Source organism: Pseudoliparis swirei, chromosome 20 (assembly GCF_029220125.1).
Source record: "Pseudoliparis swirei isolate HS2019 ecotype Mariana Trench chromosome 20, NWPU_hadal_v1, whole genome shotgun sequence".
In the NCBI taxonomy this organism is placed as follows: domain Eukaryota; kingdom Metazoa; phylum Chordata; class Actinopteri; order Perciformes; family Liparidae; genus Pseudoliparis; species Pseudoliparis swirei.
In genome coordinates, this window is record NC_079407.1 from 17,894,378 (window position 1) to 17,920,121 (window position 25,744).

Here is a 25,744-nt window from a genome sequence, read left to right on the forward strand (position 1 = left end):
GCTTCAGAAGCTCATGAGAGACAGAAACTGTATCACGATGTTTGCCATCGTCCTTATGGAGAGGGTGCGTTAGTGTGGCTTAACAACCCGACTGAGAGTCGCACCAAACTGGCGCCTCACTACATGGTCGAGCAGGCGCTGGCTTCAGACCAGGAAGCGGCCCTGACATACCAGATTGTCAACCCACTTGACCCGCTAGACCGGGCCCAGGTGGTTCACCGTGATAGATAGATAGATAGATAGATATATACTTTATTAATCCCCAAGGGGAAATTTGTCGTGACAGTAGCAGTAACACACAAGAATAAAAACAAAACACAAAATATAAGAAACAGGGATGAAAGATATAGAAGTATACAAGTAAAATAAAAGTAAAATGCAAAACAAAATATATATGTAAATATACAACACGCATGCATACACAACACACAACAACACTGACAAATCAAATACAAAAAATATTAAATATAGACAGAGTGCAAAAAGCAAAGTGTGTGTATGAGTGCAGAGCAAATTAAATGAAATGTGTGTAGTGCAAACAAATGAGATGTGTGAAGTGCAGATCAACATAGTGTGAGTATTCAGTTATTGTTGTAGTTATTGCACTATGATCTGGCAAGAGGTGATCTGTTGTAGAGCCTCATAGCCGTCGGCAGGAATGTTCTCCTGTATCTGTCCTTGTGGCAGCGGAGCGTGAGGAGACGTCTGGAGAAAGTCCTCCTCTGTCCCTGTAGGAGGTGGTGGAGAGGGTGGTCCGGGTTGTCCAATATGGACACAAGTTTCTTCAACGTCCTCCTCTCCACCACCTGTTCCAGGTGCTCCAGCTGGCAGCCGATGATGGAGCCAGCCTTCCTAACCAGTTTGTTGAGACGGCTGGTGTCACGGCCCGATGCTGCTCCCCAGCAGACAATGGCAAAGTGCAGCACACTGGCCACAACCGACTGGTAGAATAACTCCAGCATCTTGCTGCACACGTTGAAGGATCAAGCTTTCTCAGGAAAAGAGTCGACTCATCCCTTCTTGTACACAGCGTTGATGTTGGCCTTCCAGTTCAGTCGGCTGTCGATGGAGACGCCCAGGTACTTGTACTCCTCCACCATGTCCACGTCCACTCCCAGGACACTCAGAGGTGGAGGAGCTGTCGCCTTCCTCCTGAAGTCCACCACCATCTCTCTGTTCTTGGCCACGTTCAGCCGCAGGTGGTTCTCATCGGCCCACTTTACAAAGTCACTCACCACTGCCCTGTACTCCTCCTCCCGTCCATCCCTAATACACCCGACCACTGCAGAATCATCAGAGTACTTCTGCAGATGGCATGACTCCGTGTTGTACTGGAAGTCACTGGTGTACAGGGTGAAGAGGAAGGGAGACAGAACAGTTCCCTGTGGGGCTCCAACATCACTGACCCCCGTTCAGCACACGGCCCATTCTGACAAACTGTGGTCTGCCTGTGAGGTAGTCGGTGATCCAGGAGATGGTGGACGCGTCCACACCGACCACCCGCAGCTTCTCACTCAGCAGCAGTGGCTGGATGGTGTTAAATGCACTGGAGAAGTCAAAGAAAGTGACTCTCACAGAGACACCGGTTCCATCCAGGTGCGACTGAGCTCGTTGCAGCAGGTAGATGATGGCGTCGTCCACTCCCACATGAGGCTGGTAAGCAAATTGCAGAGGGTCCAGCGACGATTTCACCTGTGGCCGGAGGTGGGCCAAGACCAGCCTCTCCAGCACCTTCATCACATGGGAGGTGAGGGCGACCGGTCGGTAGTCGTTGAGGCCAGATGGTGTTGACTTCTTTGGGACAGGGACCAGGCACGACGTCTTCCACAGCACCGGGACCTCCTCCTGCCTCAGGCTGAGGTTGAAGAGGCGCTGCAGGACACCAGACAGCTGGGTGGCGCAGGTCTTTAGGACCCTGGGGCTGATGCCATCAGGACCTTCAGCTCTGCGCTGGAGTAGTTTCTCCAGCTGTCTTCTCACCTGGTCAGTCGTCACAGAGAGAGGGGGGAGGGTGGAGGAGCCCATTGATGTTGAGGGCTCGGTGGATGTGCAGCTCAGCACGGGGGACAGAGGGGGAGGTGTTTGGGAGGTGTGATGTGTGGAGGAGACGGGGGAGGGCTGTGAACTGAACCTATTGAAAAAACAGTTCAGCTCATTGGCCCTCTCCAGGGAGCCCCCTGGCTGTCTCCCTCCCACCTTGAAGCCAGTTATCTGCTTCATTCCTGTCCACACCTCCTTTGTGTTGTTCAGCTGGAGTTTGGCCTCCAGCTTCCTCCTGTACGAGTCCTTGCCCTCCCTGAGCTTCACCTTCAGGTTGCGCTGGGCTCTCCTCAGCTCATCCCTGTCTCCAGACCTGAAAGCAGCTTTCTTCTTGTTAAGAAGTGCCTTCAGGTCCCTGGTGATCCAGGGCTTGTTGTTGGGGAAGCAGCGCACAGTCCGTGATGGGATGGTGGTGTGTTCACAGAACTTGATGTATTCCGTGATGCAGTCGGTCATACTGTTGATGTCCTCCCCATGCGGTCCACACAACACATCCCAGTCCGTTGACTCGAAGCAGTCCTGTAGAGCGTCGTTAGCCTCCAGAGACCACCTCCTCACAGTCCTGGTGGTCACCGTCAGCCTCTTCACCAGAGGAACATACCTGGGTGTCAGCCGGACCAGGTCATGATCAGACCTGCCGAGGGGGGGAAGGGCAGTGGCACTGTATGCGTCCTTAGTATTAGCATACAGCAAGTCCAGAGTTTTATTGTTCCTTGTTGGGCAGTCTATGTATTGATGGAAGGTTGGCAGAGCTTTATCCAATGTGGTGTGGTTAAAGTCACCAGTGATGGCCATGAATGCTCCAGGCTGATGATTCAGCAGAGCAGACACAGTGGAATGGATGGTGTCCATAGGTTGAAGTGGTACACTCTGCCCCTGCCATCACTGTCTGTCGATGACACGTCACCCTCCCTCCCGTCTTCTCCTGAAATGGGGGCTTCTCGGCCTTCCTGAGGGGGGGGGGGGGGGGCAGCGTGTGCTAGGACAGTCGGCCCCTGACCTTGGGGGTGGTGTGGCAGAATCACCTGACCCTGTGCGGTCACGCGGGGGTCGTGTGGTGCGTTTCCCATCCCACCTTCAACAATATGTTCTGTTTTGACTGTTGGGTTGCCACCCGGGATGTTGGTCCTTGTGTAAGCCGTTATATGTTTGAAGCAGACGGTGTCATGTTTTGTTGTTCGCCTTGCTTTTTGATGATTTGTGTTCATTTCTTTGCGTTTGTTGGTTACGAAATAATTGAGGGGGGGGGGACATATGTAACAGACTGTTTCAGGTGTTTTGGTGTTGCAGATGATATGTCCCTTCGGTTGCAGTTGAGAGAAAAGGTAACAGGAGTTTGCGGAGAAAAATAAAGTGTGTAGCCAGATCGACACGTTTGTTCTCCCGACTGTTTATTGACATGTGATAAGTGCATCAGATACACAAACCCATTTTGCTCAGTTACACGAATATATATATATATATATTACACAGATTTATTTATTCAGTCATTTAATCTGTTTTGACAGAAACAAGTTCATATTATTGTTTTCAATTATCTCATATGTGACGAAAAGAGACTGGAAGATATTCCAATCAGGAAGTACAAATCATAGAATAAAACAAACAATTCCACATCATATATTTTGACTTTGTAATGATTAACATGATATGTTGCAGCAAAGTACCGTCCCATTAGTATCTACACCATTTCAAGCCCTCCTAGCCTCTCACACTCAAGGAGGTTTTACAGAACATAGTTCGGGAGGGGAGACCACGCCCCTCATTCAGCCAATCATTCGAGCCGACGGTACTTAAACACGTCACACCTATTCACGCCCTCTTCGTCTCAGCGGCGACATTCCAACCAGCTACCAGGACACTGGTAACCCGACCTTCTCCTCTCTCTCACCCATCTAACCCTCTACCGTCATCCCGTCTCGACCCCATCCCCACATCCTTCCCCGACCCTTTTCCTTTCTCTCTTCGCTAGAAGAGGCTTCGTCTCAGCGCCGACATTCCCACCAGCGACTGGGACACCGGCGGGACACCGCAACCCGCCGTCTCACCCGCCGACCTTCTGCCGTCTAACCTCTACCTCCCTTACTTCTTATCCTCGACCGTCATCCGTCCCTCGACCCCATCCCTACAGCCCTCACCCCACATCCCTTCCCTCGACCCTTTCCTTTTCTCTTCGCTAGAAGAGGCTTCGTCTCAGCGCCGACATACGGCGCTCTTCCAACCGTCGAGATCCAGCTGCTCGAACGCGGCCGTGATCGACCTCCACGCCGACGCTCCCGAGCGCTTTACTTCCACCCCGGTGGACAGTAAAGCCGAAAGACGCACTCGCCCAGCGCAACATTCCATGTAACAAACCTGACAGAAAACCAGACTATCAACGCCTGCCTGGCGGAACACCACGGCACTTCCGGGTTCCCGGCGTCAGCGACAGCAACGCCAAGGACGTCACTACTTCACTATTAACCCTGCACATGCTTCCTTCCGCCTTCCTCCCTCCTCATCCACAACATGTACGTAATGATAACCATAATACCCTGCATGCAACCCTTCCTTCCACAGGTAGACACGTCGGCGCATCGGACTAGCACAATCCTAAACTACTGGCCTGAAACAAACGGTCCTCCTTAACCCGACACGGACGAGCAGCTGCGTTCTGAAGCCTCGTAATCTCCTCCTTCACTTCCCACGCCGTCGCCAGCATCATCGGCTGCTTGCCATCCACGATCCCCGCCACAATTCATCGCGGAGCTCCCGACGGAGCTCGATTTAGGCGCCCGCCACGCCCACCACCTCATCTCACCATTCCATCGGCGTCTACAAATCCCTCTACGCGCACAGTCCCCAACCAAGACCGCAACCATCGAACCCAAAATCATCAGTCTAAGGAAAAACAAAACTTTTCCAATACGCCACGGGACCCAAAGCCAACTCGATCTCCAGCGGGCACTTCCGGGTATCCTCTCGCGTCTCGTCGCAGCTGCGATGGATCCGACGCCATCGAGGAGAGAAACCCCCCATTCACCAGGTCGTATCCCAGCCATCTTCACCAGGTCGTATCCCAGCCATCTTCACCAGGTCGTATCCCAGCCATCTTCACCAGGTCGTATCCCACCCCATTTCAAGCTGCCTCTGTACCAGAGACATTTCACCTCGCAATTTATTGGCCAAACTTCACCGCCAACACATCCACACTGATCCCGTCACCACCAATGCTGACGCAGCCCTCGCAACCATTAATAATAATAATATCACATTTCATTTGGAGGCGCCTTTTAAGTCACCCAAGGTCACCTTACAATACAATAATACAGAATAAAAGACAAAAGCAGATCGAAACAAAATTAAAACAGAACATGAAAAAAAAAAAAAAAAAAATCCAACAGCGGAGGAAGCGCAGCAGCAACTTGCCAGCGGACCTTCCTCCTCAGGAAAAAAGTATATCCTACTTTCAGCCATGTCTTTCGCGTTTACGTTCACCGAATTGACGAGACTCTTTACTCTGGATATGTCTCCGTTACGACAGGCCTCGAACAGCTCCCTGAACGCCCCGCCGACGCCGCTGCTCCCGTCCGCTCCCGAACCAGGCTTGAGACGCTGCAGCTGCCGCCGCCACCAGAGGAGGAGGTCGTCGTAGTGAAGTTCGCGCTGATCGCAAGGACCATGGCGGATAGGTCCGGGGAGGCTTCGGCCACCTCGATTCCCCCCTCACTCTCTGGAGGTACGGGGGCCGAGGTCAGCACAGCCATCGGTGGAGACACCAGAGGAGCTCCCGAAATAGAGTCGTTTCTCGTCGGAGACCGCAACGCGCCTTGCGTTGTTGCTGCTCCTGCAGCCGGTCAGACATGAACGCCCACTGCTCGGGCCCCTCTCGCTCCAAATGTTCCAACTTTCAGCACGCCGGAGCCATTCCGAGGCATACACGAACGGTCCAGCACCGTCGCAATCTATTCAGACACAGCTTCAAAACTTGACCAGTGACTCACTTTAGGTTCCTCGTGCAGGAAGACCAACTCATACGCACCAGCCTCCGACTCCCAACTGGACAGCCATCGCGGCTCCTCTACCTTCATGCCTCGACCACCACCCCTTACCCTACATCTCCTCCATCCTTCGACCCCGTCTCTTAATGTCTCGATCCCTCTGCCCTTCATCCCTTCACCCCGACCCTAATCCCTACATCCCTTCCCCCTCGACCCTCTTTCTGTCCTCGTTGCTTCCTCGTTTTCTTGTACCGCGGTTACATCAGAACCCTGATCCCACTGGTCATCCTCTCCCAGTCGTACTCAAAATCGCGAGTAACTTCCTCCTTCCTCGCACACCTCACTCTCTGGAGGTACGGGGGGCCGAGTCAGCACAGCCATCGGCGGATACGCCAGAGGAGCGCCCGAAATAGAGTTGTTTCTCGTCGGAGACCGCAAGGCGCTTGGCGTTGTCGCTGCTCCTGCAGCCGGTCAGACATGGCCGCCCACCGCTCGGGCCTCCTCTCTCGCTCCAATGTTCCACCTGTCGGCACGCCGGAGCCATTCCGAGGCATACACGAACGGTCCAGCACCGTTGCAATCTATTCAAAAATAGCGTCGACATAACATCCGAGCCTTCCGTCCAAGGGGTCAAAACCTGACCACTGACTCACTTTCGGTTCCTCGTGCAGGAAGACCAACTCATACGCACCAGCCTCCGACTCCCGACCAGACAGCCATCGCGGCTCTTCTACCATCATGCCTCGACCACCACCCCATCCATTCACCCCTACCCGAATCTCTACATCCCTTCCCCCTCGACCCTAATCCTCACATCCTCTCATCCCTTTACCCCTACCCTAATCCCTACATCCCCCGACCCTAATCCCTACATCCCCCTACCCTAATCCCGACTACCTCTACCCTAATCCCCACATCCTTTTCAACCCTTCACCCTCTACCCTCTATCCTTCCATCACACCACCCGCACCCCATATCCCACCTGCATAAACTAATGTACACTACTAACCTCTCCTGATCCTGTCCTCGTTGCTTCGTTCGTTTCACAGGTTTCCTCGGACTGCGGTTGCACCCGAACCCTGACCCCACCGGTCATCCTCTCCCGGTCGTACTCAAATCACGAGTAACTTCCTCCTTCCTCGCACCCCCTCCCTTCCTATCCCAGTTGAACGGCGAGGATAACGTCTTCCTTCCTCAACCCGCACACCAACTACTAACCTCGCTCGATTCTGTCTTCGTACTTTCTCGCTCCACAGGTTTCATGGATCGCAAATACACCCGCTACCTACACTTCAGCCTTATCGCTTTCATAATTGCACCCTACTAAACTTGCCTGAACCCGTCGCCTGTTCGCCACACAGGTCTTCAAGGATCCTGCTCACACCCGTACCGTGATCCTGCCATCCACCACTACCTTCACTAGCCGTCGAATCGCTACTACAAAGGCCTCTACCTTCCTCACCCCACTACCATTATTCTACCATCCAACCCTGCGCTATCAGTAGTCTTATCGTCATCAGTCTCTGACTGTCCCAATAACAGGAATGTTTTCATCATACGCATCTAACGCATAGTAATCTCGTCGCGTCGTAGAAAGAGACATCCACTCTTTGGGGCTCTGCATCAGCCTCAACCCACAAACACATAGCCACGCAGCAGCGGGCTCCATAAAGACGAACCAACTGCACACGAAACAGTCTGCCTCCCACTTCAGTTCCCAACACAGCCACACTCGCAGCTCAGGCTAGCGCTGCTGCACAGCCAAGTATTAGATTCGATCGTCTCCTGGCTTCCGGCCTCCCGCATCCTCCAGTTTACCGCTCGACCACGCCCGACATCTCCGTCACGCCGACACATCATCCATAACCCTAAACTCTGCATGAGCAACAACTTTGTCTGCCTCAACTCAGATGCTTGGCCACGGTCCTCCTCACTGTCCTCTCCGATACCCGCTCCTATCTAACACTCAACGGGCATGCACGCTTTCCATTAAGCCATCTTTTGGGGACTCTGCACCGCCAGAGCTTCAGAAGAGACAACCCCACCCACGAGTCTCAACCCCGCCGTTCCTCTAACCACCAGACGTCAGCAGTCTCCAATAGCACCCCTCCAACCCGCTCTTCACGACCCTTCTCGTTCCAGACATAATCAACCCTTCATTCATTTATTTCACAATAAACTAACTGTAAACATGTATCACTGCTGGCGTGGTTTTCCTTAGTGAAAGGAGGTTTTACAGAACATAGTTCGGGAGGAGACCACGCCTCATTCAGCCAATCATTCGAGCCGACGGTACTTAAACACGTCACACCTATTCACGCCTCTTCGTCTCAGCGGCGACATCCCTCCCTCCCAACCCCGTTCTTGTCTTCCCATTTCTCTACTACAGGACTACGGGAACAACGGGGGACTCTGCACCGCCAGAGCTTCAGAAGAGACAACCCCCACCCACGAGTCTCAACCCCCGCCGTTCCCTCTAACCACCAGACGTCAGCAGTCTCCAATAGCACCCCTCCAACCCGCTCTTCACGACCCTTCTCGTTCCAGACATAATCAACCCTTCATTCATTTATTTCACAATAAACTAACTGTAAACATGTATCACTGCTGGCGTGGTTTTCCTTAGTGAATTGACTTTCAGTTTCACCAAGACCGAGGATTGGTCGGAGCCAATCACAGGGCGTGAAGACAGTGGATGAAAAAAACAGCTAAGAGTACAATTTAAATTATAACAGTAAATAGTGCAATTAAACTACTGCCTCAAAAAAGATGCAACATTAATACAAAAAAGATGTGAAGATTGGATTAAATGATCCAAATCTGAAATTCAGTTGCAGTTATTCATGATATGTTGTAATCCTTTTCATACTATAATATGTAACTAATACCTTTATATTTGATAAGGAAATGTGTCCACCTGTTGCAAGTCATCCCACACAGAAATTCAACAACATCTGTCCTTCAATTACCCGACATTGAAGTCCTGAGATGTTGTTGTAAGAGCTGAATAGTTCCAACAGATGGAGCCATTTCCCAGGTCTTTATATTAACATATCACATCACAAAGAGATATGTTGGTCTATAAAACATGTTGCTTTTCTCTAGATATCTTAACTTTCACAATGTAATCATTATTAGTCAATTATTGATTAAAATGCCATTAAAACACATTTTTAAATGTATAATTTCATTGATTGGCTTCATGATGCACACTTTGGCTAATGCATTATGTGAAAACCAATCATTTACAAAGTTAATAGTGAGTTGGCATTAATAGAGCCATAGGAACAAGGTCCATCAAATGACCCAATATAATTATATAATATTGTAGTTAAATTGATAATGTAAAATACAAAGTACTTTGTAAATGTATTAATTTTTAATTAAAGACATTTCTTTGCAACTTTTTGCAAAGACTACAAGTCCCCTTATTAAATTGAGAATTTGATATGGGGTATTGAAATTAAGTTTGTTTTACGTTTCGGCCTCCCTTTAATCATTTTAGCAGTCTGAAATTCGGGGTTGTAATATACTCCTATGCCATGTTAAGCCCCATTATCTATTTGCAAGAGGATTTAGAATTAAGCTAAGGGCCAATCAATGTCACTGTGGGGTAAGCATTTGCCAAATAACTATGTAATTTAAATCTTTAAAATGTTTTTTATAACTGTGTTTTTTGGAGTCTGATTATTTATCCACAAATGTATCCCATGTATTGTAAATTAAGGGAATAAAGCACTTAGCCTGAAGGGGTAGTAACTTTGGACAGGAGAAACATGCTCTTTGGTCACCAAAATGTGCTCTTTTTTACATTAAAAAGAGAAAGACAGACGGGCGACCTCGAAACTGTTTATGTCGATTTGTGACAGATTTATCAAAACTATCTATTGAGAACTTCCGAGAGGGACACAATAGTAGGGTTTGCACAGCTTTAGCCTCTTATTGCACCTAAAAATGATCTTTTTGTGAACACATGAACTGTGGTCATACAGTCCAATGAATCACCCATCATCCTGTTTTTTTAACATGTGTTGTATATGCTAAAAGAGTTCCCGGTTGCGTTTTCTGGCAAGAATCTCACAGAATAAACAATAACTAGTATGCATGAAGCAACTCTGTGTGCGTGGCCTTTCTGGATGACAAGGCCTGCAGGGGTCACTGACTGATAGGCATAAACATTATTTGAGTAATTGGACTAAATGAATTCAGATATATGAACATTGTAAGCCCAATATGAATTAATGTATTGATTATAAAGGCACTGTTTAGCTACGTCAGCTTAAATGTGCCCAAAGAGTACAAAGAAAGACCCTCTGTCCTCTTCTAGATCTTTTAGTTTTTGGCCTGGGCTCTTGTCCACACGTTAATTGGATACTTTGCTAACTGAAACCAACTCTACACGCAAGAATTCTGCCAGGATGAAGGAGTCATTGTATCAAACAGGCTGCATATTGTCCTCGTGTGTAACCGATACAGAAAAGGTGGAAGGCAAGTGTAGCTTTAAAAAGACATCCCATCCACAAAATGTTCTTAAATTCATCAGGTGGACGAGTCCCCAAATCTGCTTTTTGACCTCTTGTGTGCCCGGCAGACATGTATCAACATGACTTCCTTTCTGTGCAACCAGAGTTCATAAGAAGTTAAAGGAACAGTGCGTAGATTCTTTTGGCAGAAATAGAATATGATATAATTAGATTATTTGTCTTTCTTTTTTCTTTTGTTGGCTATCTTATGCATTTTTCATTTTATGTTTGTAATTTGGTAAAATGTTAAATATTATATAGGTGGAGGCTTCAAATAAGCCCAGTTGGCTTTTTGTCTCTTCCTGCACTGTGATATTCATTTATCTATGTTTTGATTTATAGTTTTGTTTTATTGTTTGAATTGTGTAAAAAAAAATACAAAATAATATATATTAATAAGTATATAATCCCCTGAAAATTGGAATTGTGTTTTTGTTCCCTGAGAATGAATGAGGCCTCGGTATGTAGAACGGACAAACTAAACTCTGGATCTACATAGGGCGATTCACGTTTTCACTTCGCTTCGGCCATTTTAGGAACTTTTATCTTGCTGTGAAAGAGTCTCGGTGTAACACTGATGCCTCTACATGACCACTTCACGTTTCGAACCAGTTTTCCCTGCTCAGCGACACACCCGCTGAGGAACACACCCTGGTTATCGGGAGCTCTATAGTCAGGAACGTGAAAATAGCGAAGCCGCGGACCAGAGTCGTGTGCCTCCCGGGGGCCAGAGCGGGCGACGTGGAGTCTTGTTTGAAGCTGCTGGCTAAGGACAAGCGGAGATACAGTCAGATTGTAATACACGCCGGTGGTAATGACGCCCGAGCCCGTCGGTCGGAAGTCACTAAAATTAATGTGGAATCGGTGTGTGCTTATGCCAAGACGTTGTCGGACACCGTAATTTTCTCTGGCCCTCTCCCAAATTTGCAGACAGACGAATTGTATAGCCGAATGTCGTCTTTCAACCGCTGGCTGTCGAGGTGGTGCCCAGCGAATAATGTGGGCTACGTAGACAACTGGAAGACTTTCTGGGAAAACCTGATCTGATGAGGAGAGACGGCATTCATCCCACGTTGGACGGAGCGCCTCATTTCTGCGAATATGACCAAGTTGATCACCGGACTTAATCCATGACAACCCAGGGTTCAGATCAGGAACTGGGATCAGAGTTGTAGTTTAACACCCTTCTCTGCTCTTCCATTCGAGCAGTTACCCACCCATGACTTTAGAGTAGAGACTGTGTCTGTCCCACGGCCACTTCAATTAAATAAATCAAAAGTAAGCAGAAGAGGAGTCGTACACAATAACCTTATACAAGTTAACACCATTATTTCAGCAGTGCAACAAAATAGGTCTATTAAATGTGGTCTCCTAAATATTCGATCTCTGTCATCTAAAGCTGTGTTACTAAATGATTTAATATCAGTTAATCACATTGATTTATGTTGCCTAACTGAAACCTGGCTGAGCCATGAAGAATATGTCTGCCTGAATGAATCGACTCCTCCAAGTCATATTAATACTCACATTCCTCGAGGCACCGGTCGAGGAGGTGGAGTAGCAGCCATCTTTGAATCGAGCCTATTAATTAATCCTCAACCAAAATTACACTACACCTCATTTGAAAGCCTTGTTCTTAGTCTTTCACATCCAACCTGGAAAACACTACAGCCAATTCGATTTGTGATTCTGTACCGCCACCAGGTCCATATTCAGAGTTTATATCTGAATTCTCAGAATTTATATCAAGTTTGGTTCTTAAAACCGATAAAGTTATTATTGTTGGAGATTTTAATATCCATGTGGATGTTGATAATGATTGCCTTAGTGCTGCATTCATCTCCTTGTTGGACTCGATTGGCTTCTGTCAGAGAGTACAGAAACCCACTCACAGCTTTGGCCACACGCTTGATCTTGTTCTTACTTATGGCGTTGACATTGAGCATTTGAACGTCTTACCACAGAATCCTCTTCTGTCAGACCACAACCTCATAACTTTTGAATTTATACTACCGGAGTGTACTCCGTTAGTCAAAAGTTTCTACACCAGATGTCTAACTGACAGTGCTGTAGCTAAATTTAAAGAAGCGATTCCTTCTGTATTTGATTCGATACCACGTCTCAATATAACAGAGGACTCCTGGTCTAACTTTAGTCCGTCCCAGATTGATCATCTTGTTGACAGTGCCACAGGCTCTCTGAGAATGACACTGGACTCGATAGCCCTCTGAAGAAGAAGACAGTGAGGAAGATGAGGTTTGCTGCCTGGTATAACCCACAGACCCTCAGACCCACAAACTGAAGCACACGTCTCTAAAGCTTGAACGCATATGGCGTGCAACTAATCTCAAGAATCCCGCTTAGTTTGGCGAGATAGTCTTAAAACATATAAGAAGGCCCTCCGTAATGCCAGAGCAGCCTATTACTCATCAGTAATAGAAAAAATATGAACAACCCCAGGTTTCTCTTCAGCACTGTAGCCAGGCTGACAGAGAGTCACAGCTCTGTGGAGCCGAGCATTCCTATAAACCTCAGTGGTAATGACTTTATGAACTTCTTTAATGAAAAGATTTTAACTATTAGGGACAAGATTAATATTCTCTTGCCCATAACCAGTGCCAATCTGTCCTCAAGTGGAATGGCCTTGGAAACCGCTGTATGCCCTGGTGTATATTTGAGGCTTTTCTCCCATCAACCGTGACCAATTATCTTCAACGGTTTCTACTTCAACACGCCTACCTGTCTCTTGGACCCCATCCCGACGAGGCTGCTTAAAGACGTTTTGCCTTTAATTGGCGGCTCTCTATTAGATATTATCAATGTGTCTCTGCTAACAGGCCACGTACCACACTCCTTCAAGGTGGCTGTTATTAAACCTCTCCTGAAGAAACCCACTCTGGATCCAGAGGTATTGGCTAACTACAGACCGATCTCTAACCTCCCCTTCCTCTCCAAGATCCTTGAGAAAGTGGTCGCAAATCAGTTGTGCGACTTTCTACATCATAATAGTTTATTTGAGAAATTTCAATCAGGATTTAGAAAACACCACAGCACCGAGACGGCACTGGTGAAAATTACAAATGACCTCTTAATGGCAGCAGATAAAGGACTCCTCTCTGTCCTGGTCTTGTTAGACCTTAGTGCTGCATTCGACACCATTGACCATGACATCCTGTTACAGAGACTGGAGCAGTCGATTGGCATTTCAGGCACGGCACTAATTTGGTTTAAATCCTATTTATCAGATCGATCTCAGTTTGTATTTGTAAACGATGACGCCGATAACCACCAACGTTAATCACGGAGTTCCACAAGGTTCTGTGCTTGGACCAATTTTATTTACCTTATACATGCTTCCTTTGGGCAATATTATCAGGAAACACTCCATAAACTTTCATTGTTATGCAGATGATACTCAACTATATTTATCGATAAAACCAGAGGAGAGCAACCAACTCTGTAAAATTCAAGCATGTCTTAAAGACATACAAACATGGATGACCTGCAACTTCTTGATGTTAAACTCAGACAAAACCGAAGTAATTTTAATCGGCCCTGAGCACCTCAGAGATCAATTATCTGGTGATGTGGATTCTGTAGACGGCATTGCCCTGGCATCCAAAACCACTGTAAAGAATCTTGGCGTTATCTTTGATCGGGACTTGTCCTTTAACTCCCACGTAAAGCAAATCTCAAGGACTGCATTCTTTCATCTACGTAATATTTCAAAATCAGGCACATCTTGTCTCAAAAGATGCAGAAAAATTGGTTCACGCGTTCGTTACTTCGAGACTGGATTACTGCAACTCCTTATTATCAGGCTGCTCTAATAAATCTCTTAGGTCCCTCCAGTTGATCCAGAATGCTGCAGCTCGTGTTCTCACTAAAACTAAGAAAAGAGATCACATCACTCCTGCACTAGCTGCTCTGCACTGGCTCCCAGTAAAATCAAGAATCACTTTTAAAATTCTTCTCTTAACCTACAAAGCCTTGATTGGTGATGCTCCATCATATCTTAAGGAGCTTGTAGTACCATATTGCCCCACTAGAGAGCTACGCTCACTAAATGCGGGACTACTTGTAGTTCCTAGAGTCTTAAAAAGTAGAATGGGAGCCAGAGCCTTCAGTTATCAAGCTCCTCTTTTATGGAACCAGCTTCCAATTTCAGTCCGGGAGGCAGACACAGTCACCTCGTTTAAGAGTAGACTTAAGACCTTCCTCTTTGACAGAGCTTATAGTTAGGGCTGAATCAGGTTTGCCCTGGTCCAGCCCCTTGATATGCTGCAATAGGCTTATAGCTGCCGGGGGACGTTTTAGGATGCACTGAGTACCTATCTCCTCTTTTTTCTCTCCTTAAGGATGAATTTTCATCTCTCAATCACACCTTACTAACTCTGCTTTCTCCCGGAGTCCTTGACTTCACGTCTCATGGGGTCATCGGACCCTATGAGACGGCATAGATCCTATCTGCCTGATGGATCGTCTGGGTCGTGGAATTCCTGCTCCTGACTACGCCACTGTCCTGTTGAGACTCCGCCTACTCCTCCCCACCGCCATCTGCCTGATGGATCGTGGAGGTCTCCATCGTGGAATATGCCTACTATGAACTATTCATACACTCTGTCATATTCATTGAATGTATTTAAACTCTAAATCTGTCCTTCTGTACACATTACATCTATTGCATCTGTCCATCCTGGAGAGGGATCCTCCTCTGTTGCTCTCCTGCAGGTTTCTTCCCTTTTTTTCCCCCTGAAGGGTTATTTGGGAGTTTTTCCTGGTCCGATGTGAGGTTTTGGGGCAGGGATGTCTATGTGTACAGATTGTAAAGCACTCCGAGACAAATTTGTAATTTGTGAAATTGGGCTATACAAACAAACTGAATTGAATTGAATTGAATGACCGAATAGAAATGTGTTTTTGAGGTTACCGGAGAAGGTCTTGTGTGTGCAAGAAAACCCGGCAGGTTCAATTTCCTACTGAAGACTTATATGTCATAGTCAATAATATAGGCTATATACGTGAGGATGTGTTTCAACTGATTACAGGATTTCTGCTGTTTGGATTTGGCGCTGCCCTGGCTTATCGGAAAATTAAGGAAACGGTGACAGCTGTAAAAAGCCCCCTAAGGCTGCCCGACATGATTGACGCGTTGGGTAGAGTTGTTGGCACTCAGACTGTGGCATTAAACCGCCAGAATGATAACATCGTGGAGAAGCTGACGGCTCTGCAAATGAAAGTGGATCGATTTGAAATCCTATTGGCAAACGGGAGGAAGATGGAGGAATAGTGGTTGCGCAAAATTGAAATGCAGCTACTGGAAGACCAAACAATCCCAATCTTATCTGTTTTCGGCTCCCTTACCAGGACGGGCCTTGGCCAAGGCCGTTACTGGAACAACAACTCCCCCGAAGATCACTGAAACGAGAATCTCTCTCATTCCCTTCCCCCTATCCACAGACACCTGTGGTTGTTTTCTCCCAGGACCTTTCAAGGCTATCTCCATGGCAACGACCATCTTGCGGACTGAGAACTCTGTCTGTTGTGGCCTGGGGGAGGACGACATACCAGAACACGCACACACAAACTTTCAATAATACTGATTTGCATTCACTACCCCCCTCCCCCCATCCCACGCCTTCGCCTGCTTTTTACCCCCAGTGTGACCGGACGGGGCTGTGGCTGGCGCTGCTGTGATGGCGCCGGACCGGCTGGCTGCTTGTCGGTGCTGGTTACCTTCTGCCCCCAATGGATGGGCTTAGATCACCCAGTTGTTGGATTACCTCCCCTCCCCCCTTCCTACTCGTTGCAAGTCATGTCTAAAATGTATGTGCTTATGTGCTAAGGTGTTTTTTTCCTGCTCCCACACTGTACCCCTCTCGGGGCATAGTCGGGGGGTTGGTGTTTTTTCTCGCCTTCTTCCCTCATGTTATGCTGTAATCTTTCATCCACCCTTTCTTGTAATTTCGATGCTTTTGTACCTGTACTCTGGCAAACGACAAATAAATATATCAATCAATCAATCAATAAGTGGGTGGCTGAAAGGCAGCAAAGTGAAAGAAAGGCACTATAATTACATCAACTTTTTTCCCCATTGGGATCTCAGATGATAGTGATCTGGTCTTCTCTATGCACCCGACCGTCACTTTCAAACCGTCTAACATGTAAAGAGTCACGGGAGTGATGACCTTTTGTCTCGCTGTAAAAGACAGTTCTCATCATGGTGTTTAGGGTTGTAATAAAGTGCTTTTGCATTATTTAAATGGAGACATGTGAAATGTCTTCTTTGAGCTCATAATGTTTATGACGCTGGACATCATCACCACCTTGACCCTTTGCTCACGCAACGTCTCGGCAAGAGGACAATGACACAGAGCTCTTGTCTTCATATATTAGGTGTGGCCTTTCAGTGCAGGATTACTGTGGTTTTGCACACTGTGTTTACAGGATTATATCAGCTTTATGTATGAGACAAGCGGTCCTTCAGCGAGAGGCGGAGACACACGGCTAATAGTCATGCGTAGTTGAGAAAGAGACGACTGGTGATGAAAGTGGGATCACTTGGTTTTGGATGATTGTTTTATTTCCACCTGTTCATTAAAGTCTTAGAAGCCTATGCTCGGCCATTAATGTTAACTGTTAAGATCTTGCTGTGAAATCAGTGGCTTACATTTTAAGTGTTTCTGTAGAATTGCGAAATATTCTGTGCATGAACAGCTGAAATAACTTTGTATATGGAAAAGGAATGAGGATTTGAAAATGTTATCAAAGCACGGTGTATGGAGGCTGTGCAACAAGAAAGACACATTAAAACTCACAATATTGAAACTTATGTCTTTTATTTTTAGAGTTTGTCACAGACCAATGAAATATTGTATCTTTAGCCCATTGGATATTTCGGCAGAGAATATACTTCATTAATTCTTTCCCAGGTACAAAAGTCTTGCAATTGAAGAGAAAAAAGAGCCATAGCTTAAAAAACACTTTATTGCAATTCAGTCATAATTCATGATTGCAGTGAGGATTTTCTCAATGTGTATTGATCAAAAATATTGAGAATGTGTTTACAGTACAATACATCTGTGTGTTTGTACAAGTGTGAGAAAGCTATGCTTAATAGCGCTCTTAGCAATAGCTATTGTGTATAATATTGTATTTAGATGTTGAAGGGTCAAGTCAAATAAAATACACTGAAGGTATTATCCAATGATATTAAATGAATAACCGTGAATGTGATTGTGAAAGACCTCAGACAACGACTGTGAGAGGAACAAAAACGTTTGGCTGGGAAATGTTTAAGGCACGAAGAGGTGTAGATCTTGGAGAAATAGGGGGTTTGCTTGACCTGATGGTCGAGGAATGTTGTTGATTGTAAACTAAGACCACAGGAGTGATAAGGAAGAACAGAACAAGGTGTTGTCCAATCACAGGGCTGGAAGTTGTGCTGACCAGATGGAGGCTGGCCTGACATTCTGAAAATCAGATCTTGTGCCAGCTGCCGGGCAGGTAACCGATGTACACCGGTCTGCCCGGGGGCGGGCGCTTGATCTCTGTCCCACAGGATATATTTCATGTATTTCCGAGTGTGATTCAATTTGTAATTGTGTTTGCGTTACTTTTTGTATAAATATTTTTTACTGGAAGTGAAACCATCGATTGTCTCTCTATTTTGTTGACGGACCTCATCGCAGAGGGAGTTCTCTTGAGGACGGTCGAACACAACACAAGGCACATATGTTTTTGCATTGGTGCATTTCAAAGTTCAACTGGAACTAAAACAAACCACCATACATCCAGATATAGCCTGAACATAGGGGTCCAAAGTACAAGTTTACTTCTTGTCAAGAGTCTGACATATAGTTCATATGAGCCCATTATCTGTAAATACCAAAATGCCAAAACTAACTAGCAGTGTTTGCTACCTTAAATCTATTTAGAAAGATGTGCTAACAAGCCCATCAGCTCTAAAAACCGTGGATTAGTCCTGAATTCAACATTTTACTTCAGTGAGAGTACAGATTTCTGACACACAAATATATAAAATTGTAAAATTACAGATTGAAGCTGAATTACCCTTTTCAGTGATATGTTAATGTTATTGGATGATACTAATGCATTGACACATAATGTTGTATCTGGTTGAGATGGGGCTATTTTTGCATACTTTTATCTCTAATAATATTTCATATCACATTTATACAAAAGATAGACAAGTAGCGACAGCTCTCAAATAAATGTACTCGAGTAAAAAAGGAAATATTTTCACTTGAAATGTGAAGTAAAAGCAGAAGTAGCACAAGATGAACATCCTTAAATAAAGTACCTCAACATTCTAGTTCTAAGTGCAGTAATTGAGCAAAGTTACCTTCCTATATGGCTTATTGCTATTTAGTTGTTACTGCATTTGAATATGTAAAACATTTCTATAAACTTCCCCCTAATGACTTTATAATCTCCACCCCAGATGTAGATAAAAAAAAGAATAGAGAAGACTGATTGTAATATTATTATTATTATTATTCAATGTTTTTTTGTCCATATTGTCTGATGCATATTAGATATTTTCTCTTTCATCTTTTTTATTATTTTATCTTCTATAATGTGATTATTTTGCACTTTGTCTCAACACGTGTAAAGTGCTTTGAATTGCCTTATTAATACCCTTCCAATAGCTGCTTCAGTGGATTATAAAATCTGAGTGTAGTTATGATGCAATGTAAATAAAGATTTTTTTTTTTTAAATTCCATTCCTCAACCACTCTTCTTTCAATTATATATTACTCAGGTGTCAATGAAAACAAGCCTCGATGGCCTTGCATTCTTGATGCAATCGGACGGCGGCGGTCCACTGTGCGGTCCACTGTGCGGTCCACTGTGCGGTCCATTGTGCGGTCCACCGTGCGGTCCACCGTGCGGTCCACCGTGCGGTCCTGTGCTGTCCCCTTTGACCATAAATCTTTGTCGGGTACCTGATGATAGTGAGGGCAGCGGGTGCGTGGATTCTCTCCTGTGGCAGTACCAGACTCACACCTTGGTGACGTTGGCCCAGGCCGGGAAGGTGTCCAGGTCAAACATGGCCTTGCCCCAGGTGTTGACGGCCAGTGTGATACAAAGGATGCCGATGATGTTCATGACTATTCCTGTCCTGGCCTGATGGAGGAAAAGAGCATGTAGATATATGTTAGCGATAGTAGGACATTTGGAGGACTTCGCTTGTTCACTTTCTGACTGAGAGTTAGATGAGTTCGATACCACTCGTGTCATCCGTTAAATAGGAAGCTAAACAGCCACAAGCTGGTTAGCAAACGGTCCAGCGGTGAGACTTTTACACCTTAAGAACGGTATTGATCTTCTTATCTGACTTTTAGCAAGAAAGCAAACAGGTGTTTTTAACCAAAATGAAGAGTTATTCCTACATACACAAGTTCAGCCATCCTCCTTAATGTGTAACTGTGGCCTGAAACTGACAACTTTGCATATTCCACATATCATTGACTGAACAAACACAACAAACCGCTACCATACTCACCATGTCAATAACCTTGAGGTATCCATAAGAGAAGACTATCGCGTTCGGAGGCGTAGCAACCGGCAGCATGAAGGCAAACGAGGCACTCAGAGTACAAGGCACCATGACGTACAGTGGGTTGATTCCGATGGACTGAGACTGCAATAATCACACAGAAAGCTTCAACAGTCAAAGAGCCATCATCTTCAAATCCTCCACTCTTTTTTTCTGCAACCGTAATCACTGACTCATGAGTCAGAGTAAAATGTGTGTAATTCTTTGTGGAATGAGAACTCTCATGAGGTGGGTGTAATTAAGATGTAATTCCTGCAAGCTCAGGGCTGAGTCATGACATCGAGAATAGAAACGCTCTTCAGGAGTGACGATAATGGCAGACTACTAAATTGCAGAAAACATCACTCAGTGGAATTTGCTTCTGAATTACATATGTTGCAGCACCGTCGCACAGTGATTTCTGGCCTTTAAAATAAACAAAGGTTTTTTTTAGAGTTTTTTAAACTACCGGCTGTAGATCAGTTCACCACGATGACAGTGTTTAGTCTTGTCGGATGGTTTTTGTTTGAATAAAATAATGCATAATCCCATGACAGGATAGCACATAAAGGAACAGACATACAAGCTGTGATTGCCATAAAGCATCATCTCCTCACTGTCAGCTGATCCCATGCTGGTTTCTTTCTATCTCTGTTTTCACATTCGGGTTAGACACCCCAGTGCACCCTACTGGACTTCATCCACAATAAATACCTTTCTGAATACCCTGGCTTGGCACTGGATTTCGCAACCCAGCCTGGACCAGCGGGCACAGTGATGCCATTCTTTAGCAGCAGCAGGGTGGGCAGTTTTAAAAGGCACTGGGCTGCATTGGTGTGTTTGGCAGATTATTAATGGGAGGAGGGGCCCAGGGGAAGGGGACCAAACACATTCAGCCTGAATGACCAACTAGATGGACAAACAGGGAAAAATAGGCCGGCTCCCACTGGGAGTAGTTTCAATGCTGGACTCCAATTGGTGAAATTGGTTGAAAAGAAATTACACTCTGTAGCACTTTACACCATCATGAACCTAACAGAATTGTCTGGCTCCTGCAGTCTGAGATCCTGCCTCTGCTTCTGCTTTTTTAAATATCTTTTAACACATTTCACATTCTTCCTGATAACTTACCATTGAGGCTAAGACAGGTAGGAAGAGCGTCGCAGTGGTCACATTACTGGTGCACTCTGTGAAGGTAGCAATCAGCAGGCATAAGATGATAGCAATTGCCCAGGGAGGGATGTGTTGCAGGGGAGCCATTTGATCTCCCAACCACATTGAGAGTCCTGATACCTAAAGAGAGAGATATTTATAAAATATTTTCTGTAAAATAGTTTTGATGTGTAAATCAACATTTAATCATTTCCTGTGATTAAGCTCTAATTCAGGTGTGTGCCTCATATATAGCATCCTTTGGAATATTACTCAGGGGTATTTGCAGCATAAATTAGCAAAATAAATCAAACTAAAGCACCACACACAGAGGGAACATTTGATCTAGCAGCAGTAGGATATTTTCAGTTTGCATCGCTGCAACCTAAAACAGCTTTAGAAGAAAATGCTGTAAATAACAAGACTGATTTGGATACAAATTAAAACAGTCATGCTGGATTACATTGCTGCTCCATTTCCTGTGAATCCCTTGTGCAAAAGAAGGCCATTTGGCTCCAGTGTGGGAACAATAAAAAAACACTACAGATGGTTTTAAATAATGGAAATATATTAAATAAATATTGCCAGAGACAAATCTTAACAATCAATAGCATTACACAAAGGGTTTGATTTCATGAATTCATTGCACAACTTGAAACCCAGCCGACGCTTACCTCGCTGCCCTTGGCCAGAGCAAAACCTCCACCAAGAAGAAGCACGATGCCCCACGGTACCTTCTTTTGGGCAACTTTCCAGGTGAGCAGAGGTGGAGTTCGGCCAACAGTTTCATGGGGTGCTAAAGATCCAACACATTTATATCAGTATTGAGTCATTCCACAGTCTCCAGCTCGAAAGACTTGGATACAGCTGTGTGATACGTAACATACATCCTTCCAGAGTGATGGCTCACCTGATTCGGAACTTTGAGTCCTTCGCGAACAGAAACGCGGGGGTTTGGAGGGCAGGACAAAGAGAAGGACGGCAATAAAGATTGCCACTGTGGCATCTGTCACATACCTGGGAAGTGGAGTGATGAGGGAATAAACAAATTTAGATGTATGAAAGTGTCTCTCATGCAAATGAAACAAGGGTCCTAAACAAGATTAACGTGTGAGTGAAACATGAGGTTTGCTGTTGTTTACAAACTCTGCTTTGGAGTTGAAGATATCTGTCGCCCAGCCGTCGACAAAGCCCGGGTCCCTCGTGAACCACATCACTACCAGCAGAATAAAGAGACACAGGACACTGATCTCTCCGAAGGACATGGGCCCCAGCTGGCGATGCTCCTCACGGATCACATTATAGGCAGCAATGTCCTTCTCTGTCTTCACGGCCCCACAGCCCCACGTCTTCTTGAAGCTAGACGGATCACATGGGAAATAACACCTTGGTGTCACCTTCACACTCCTGATGCGGCAAAGGTTTCTTGATGTTGATTCAAGTCTATGTCGGTGTGATTAGGCTTTAACCATCACCAAACTCACTTGAATCCCATGAAGACGAACTGCAGCCAAAGCCAGGCCAGTGCGAGCATGATAATCATGTTCGGGAAGGCAAAGCCGAACCAGGAGGCAAAGTTAATCACATCCCCGTTTTGGGGAAAGAGTCTAAGAAAGAAAAGAAAAAAGTTGTAATCAATCGAAACATTTTATACAAACAATGACTATGACAAAACAAATGTTTGAGTGAACACTCACTGGTTCATCTGGCCCTTGAGCACCAGATTGGGCCCGGTTCCTGTGAGCGTGGCGGTGCCTCCGATGCTGGCAGCATAACAGACACACAGGGTCATCCCTTTACACATTTTAAGCTTTTCTGCTGCCTCTTTTTGCATTGCAGCCTCTGCTGCCACATCCAAGAAAGTCACCACCACTGGACCTTCAAACAAAGAGTGAGTTATAAAAGGAGCTCCAAAATAACCTAGTTTTATAGGCAGTACTGGATTATTTAGCTTGGCCAAACAGAACCCTGCATATGAAGACGACCATGGCTCACCTTGGCTCTCGCTCTGTGGAGGCTGTTTACTGTCAGGATCTGATGTCTGGACCTGCTCCTCTGAGCTGAGGATCTGAGGCATCTCTGCCTCACTGCTGTTGAGCTGCTGCAGCACTGCTTGGACAATAGGCACCATCATGGCTGTGGTAGCTGTGTTACTGATCCACATGGACAAGAAGGCTGTCACGCCCATGAAGCCCAACATCAAACTGCCAGGAAGATGAAAAACAACCCGAAAGAACCTTTAACACTGTCGGTGGCCTTGGATTGTAAGAGGCCGCCAAGAGAGTTTTACAACAATCAACAATAAAAAAGAAAGAGATTATTTTTATGATGCCAATGATCAACTTGAACATAGTTCCCTAATCTATAGTGTGTGTTTAGATATCATAGTTGATTAGATATGCTGCGGGAATTGTTCTGAAAGATGAGAAGCCACGCGTCTGAGCCACTTACAGCGCTGGACGCACACCAACGACGAGCAGCACCCTCAAGGCGATGCGCTTGTGCAGATTCCAGTGCTCCACGGCTACTGCGACCAACAATCCCCCCAAAAACAGCAGGTTTGTGTCCTTCAGGTACTCCATACACACCTGCGTCACACAGAAGGAGATGTGCATGAACACAAATCCATCCCTGCGGAGCCACTTCCACACTGTTGCAGTTATTTTCACTTACATCTTTGGATTGCATGATGCCAAACAGGGGGAAGAGAATGGCTGGGAGCAGAGCTGTTACGGCCAGCGGTAGGACTTCTGTGCACCAGTACACCGCCATCAGGGCTATCACATAGGCGCATTTTGCCTCCTGCACAACAACATGTAATCACATATAGTGTGAGTGTTATGTAATTCTGAATGGGATGTTAATATGTTTCAAAGGTTAAAGATAAGTGTGCTTTTTGTTATACTGTTTTAGTCACCTGCATGTACACTTCTGAGATAAACACCCCATCCAATGATTGTTACCTCATATCAATGTGTTTATGATTTATTGTAATACAACATTGTTTTTCAGCCTCGGTGGCTTTGATACGTGTAAAAAAAAATCCTTTGAAAGTGAGCAAATCTTTCCTAAACTTTCTTTCAGATTGAGAGCTCATAGGCCAAAACTCGTCCGGCCTGCTTTCTTTGGGCCATTGTTCATGCGGTGTAGTCATGAGTGGAGGTCCATCACAACGCGCTCGGCCCGCACCGCCCGTGCGCGCGCCAGCAACGTGGACAGATCGGACTCTGCGTGCACGCTGGACACGACGTACCCTTCATGTTCACAACAATAGTTAAAACAACCAGACTTCGGAGCGCTCCGGCCTCAGGCTACACCGGGCAGTTCTCATGCAAGTTGGCCGCCAGTGCAGCAACAGGTGCAGGAGAGCCCCGGTGCAAGGAGGACATGTTCCTGTGGCGCTGAAGTTTGCGGAAGAATTTAGTTCAATGTGTTGTCACTGTGAAGTGAAATGCCTCCTTTATTAAATTAAATAAAATGCCCAAATCACCAGTTGTCGCAATATTCCTCTATTTCATAATAATGTGGCAATATTGCATTTGAAATGAAATAGTTACTCACCGATGTCCCGATCACTAAAGGCAAGGGGAGGAAGAGTAACGGAGCTGTTACGAGGATAACCTCATTCTTCACCGTGCGGAGATATTTGAAGAATCCCATCCTAAAGGGAAACGGAGAATGGGAGGCTATCGCACCAAAGATCCCGCTTTTCACTAGCAGGCGAGAGGAGGAGGGGGAGTCCCACACCTCACATAAAGGAGAGAGAGAGAGAGCGAGAGAGAGAGAGAGAGAGAGAGAGAGAGAGAGAGAATCGTGTTCTATCGGATAATCAGCAAACCTCCCAATTCCCAAATATTGACGTACAATTACCAAATATGTTTTTTATTATTATTTATAATGAATAATTATGGCGTTATTTTGGAAACCGCTGCTTTTCTGTCAGAAAACCATAAATGATAGGCTGCCAGGCAGGTAGCATGCATTTGCTAAATACTGAAGCCACAAGTCCAGATTATTACAGTGACACACTGCACAGTTGAGAAACCTTTTATCATCATCATCATCATCATCATCGTCATCATCATCATCATTATTATGAATTTAAAACACGTTCCTGTAAATTAAATCTCTCTAATGTTCTAAATGCTGCTTCAAACACTTACACTGATGCAATTCTGGATCAAAAATAACACTTGTATTTACAATTTAAATATCTATGTCTAAAACAATATATACAATATATGAAAAATGTGTTGCAACCAAGTAGCTGCCGTACCAAATGACTTATTCTGTTCACTAAATCAAGTAATTCCCCATTATTCTGTGTGTTGCTACTGATCTGAATACTTTAGCACATCTACCCTTCACCAAAATAAAAAAGCTTCTTGAAAGCCTTTCACATGTATCAAACAGAACATGTAAACTATCACGATAATTGTCACAATAATAATAAATGGGAAATTGTTTTAGCAGATTAGATTGACTTC

At 45.6% G+C, this 25,744-nt stretch overlaps 1 protein-coding gene across 1 annotated transcript; it reads right to left on the bottom strand.

The window, feature by feature from the left end:
• Positions 1–17,365: 17,365 nt before the first annotated feature.
• Positions 17,366–24,949, bottom strand: slc13a5b (solute carrier family 13 member 5b). The gene is made up of 12 exons (XM_056441157.1): positions 24,819–24,949; positions 23,931–24,059; positions 23,709–23,845; positions 23,253–23,461; positions 22,955–23,135; positions 22,742–22,864; positions 22,404–22,616; positions 22,168–22,274; positions 21,932–22,053; positions 21,237–21,398; positions 20,073–20,210; positions 17,366–19,693 (listed from the first exon to the last, which is right to left on the bottom strand). The coding sequence occupies exons 1-12, from the start codon at positions 24,915–24,917 to the stop codon at positions 19,568–19,570; spliced, it is 1,746 nt and encodes a 581-aa protein (XP_056297132.1). The 5' UTR covers positions 24,918–24,949; the 3' UTR covers positions 17,366–19,567.
• Between the last annotated feature and the right edge of the window lie 795 nt (positions 24,950–25,744).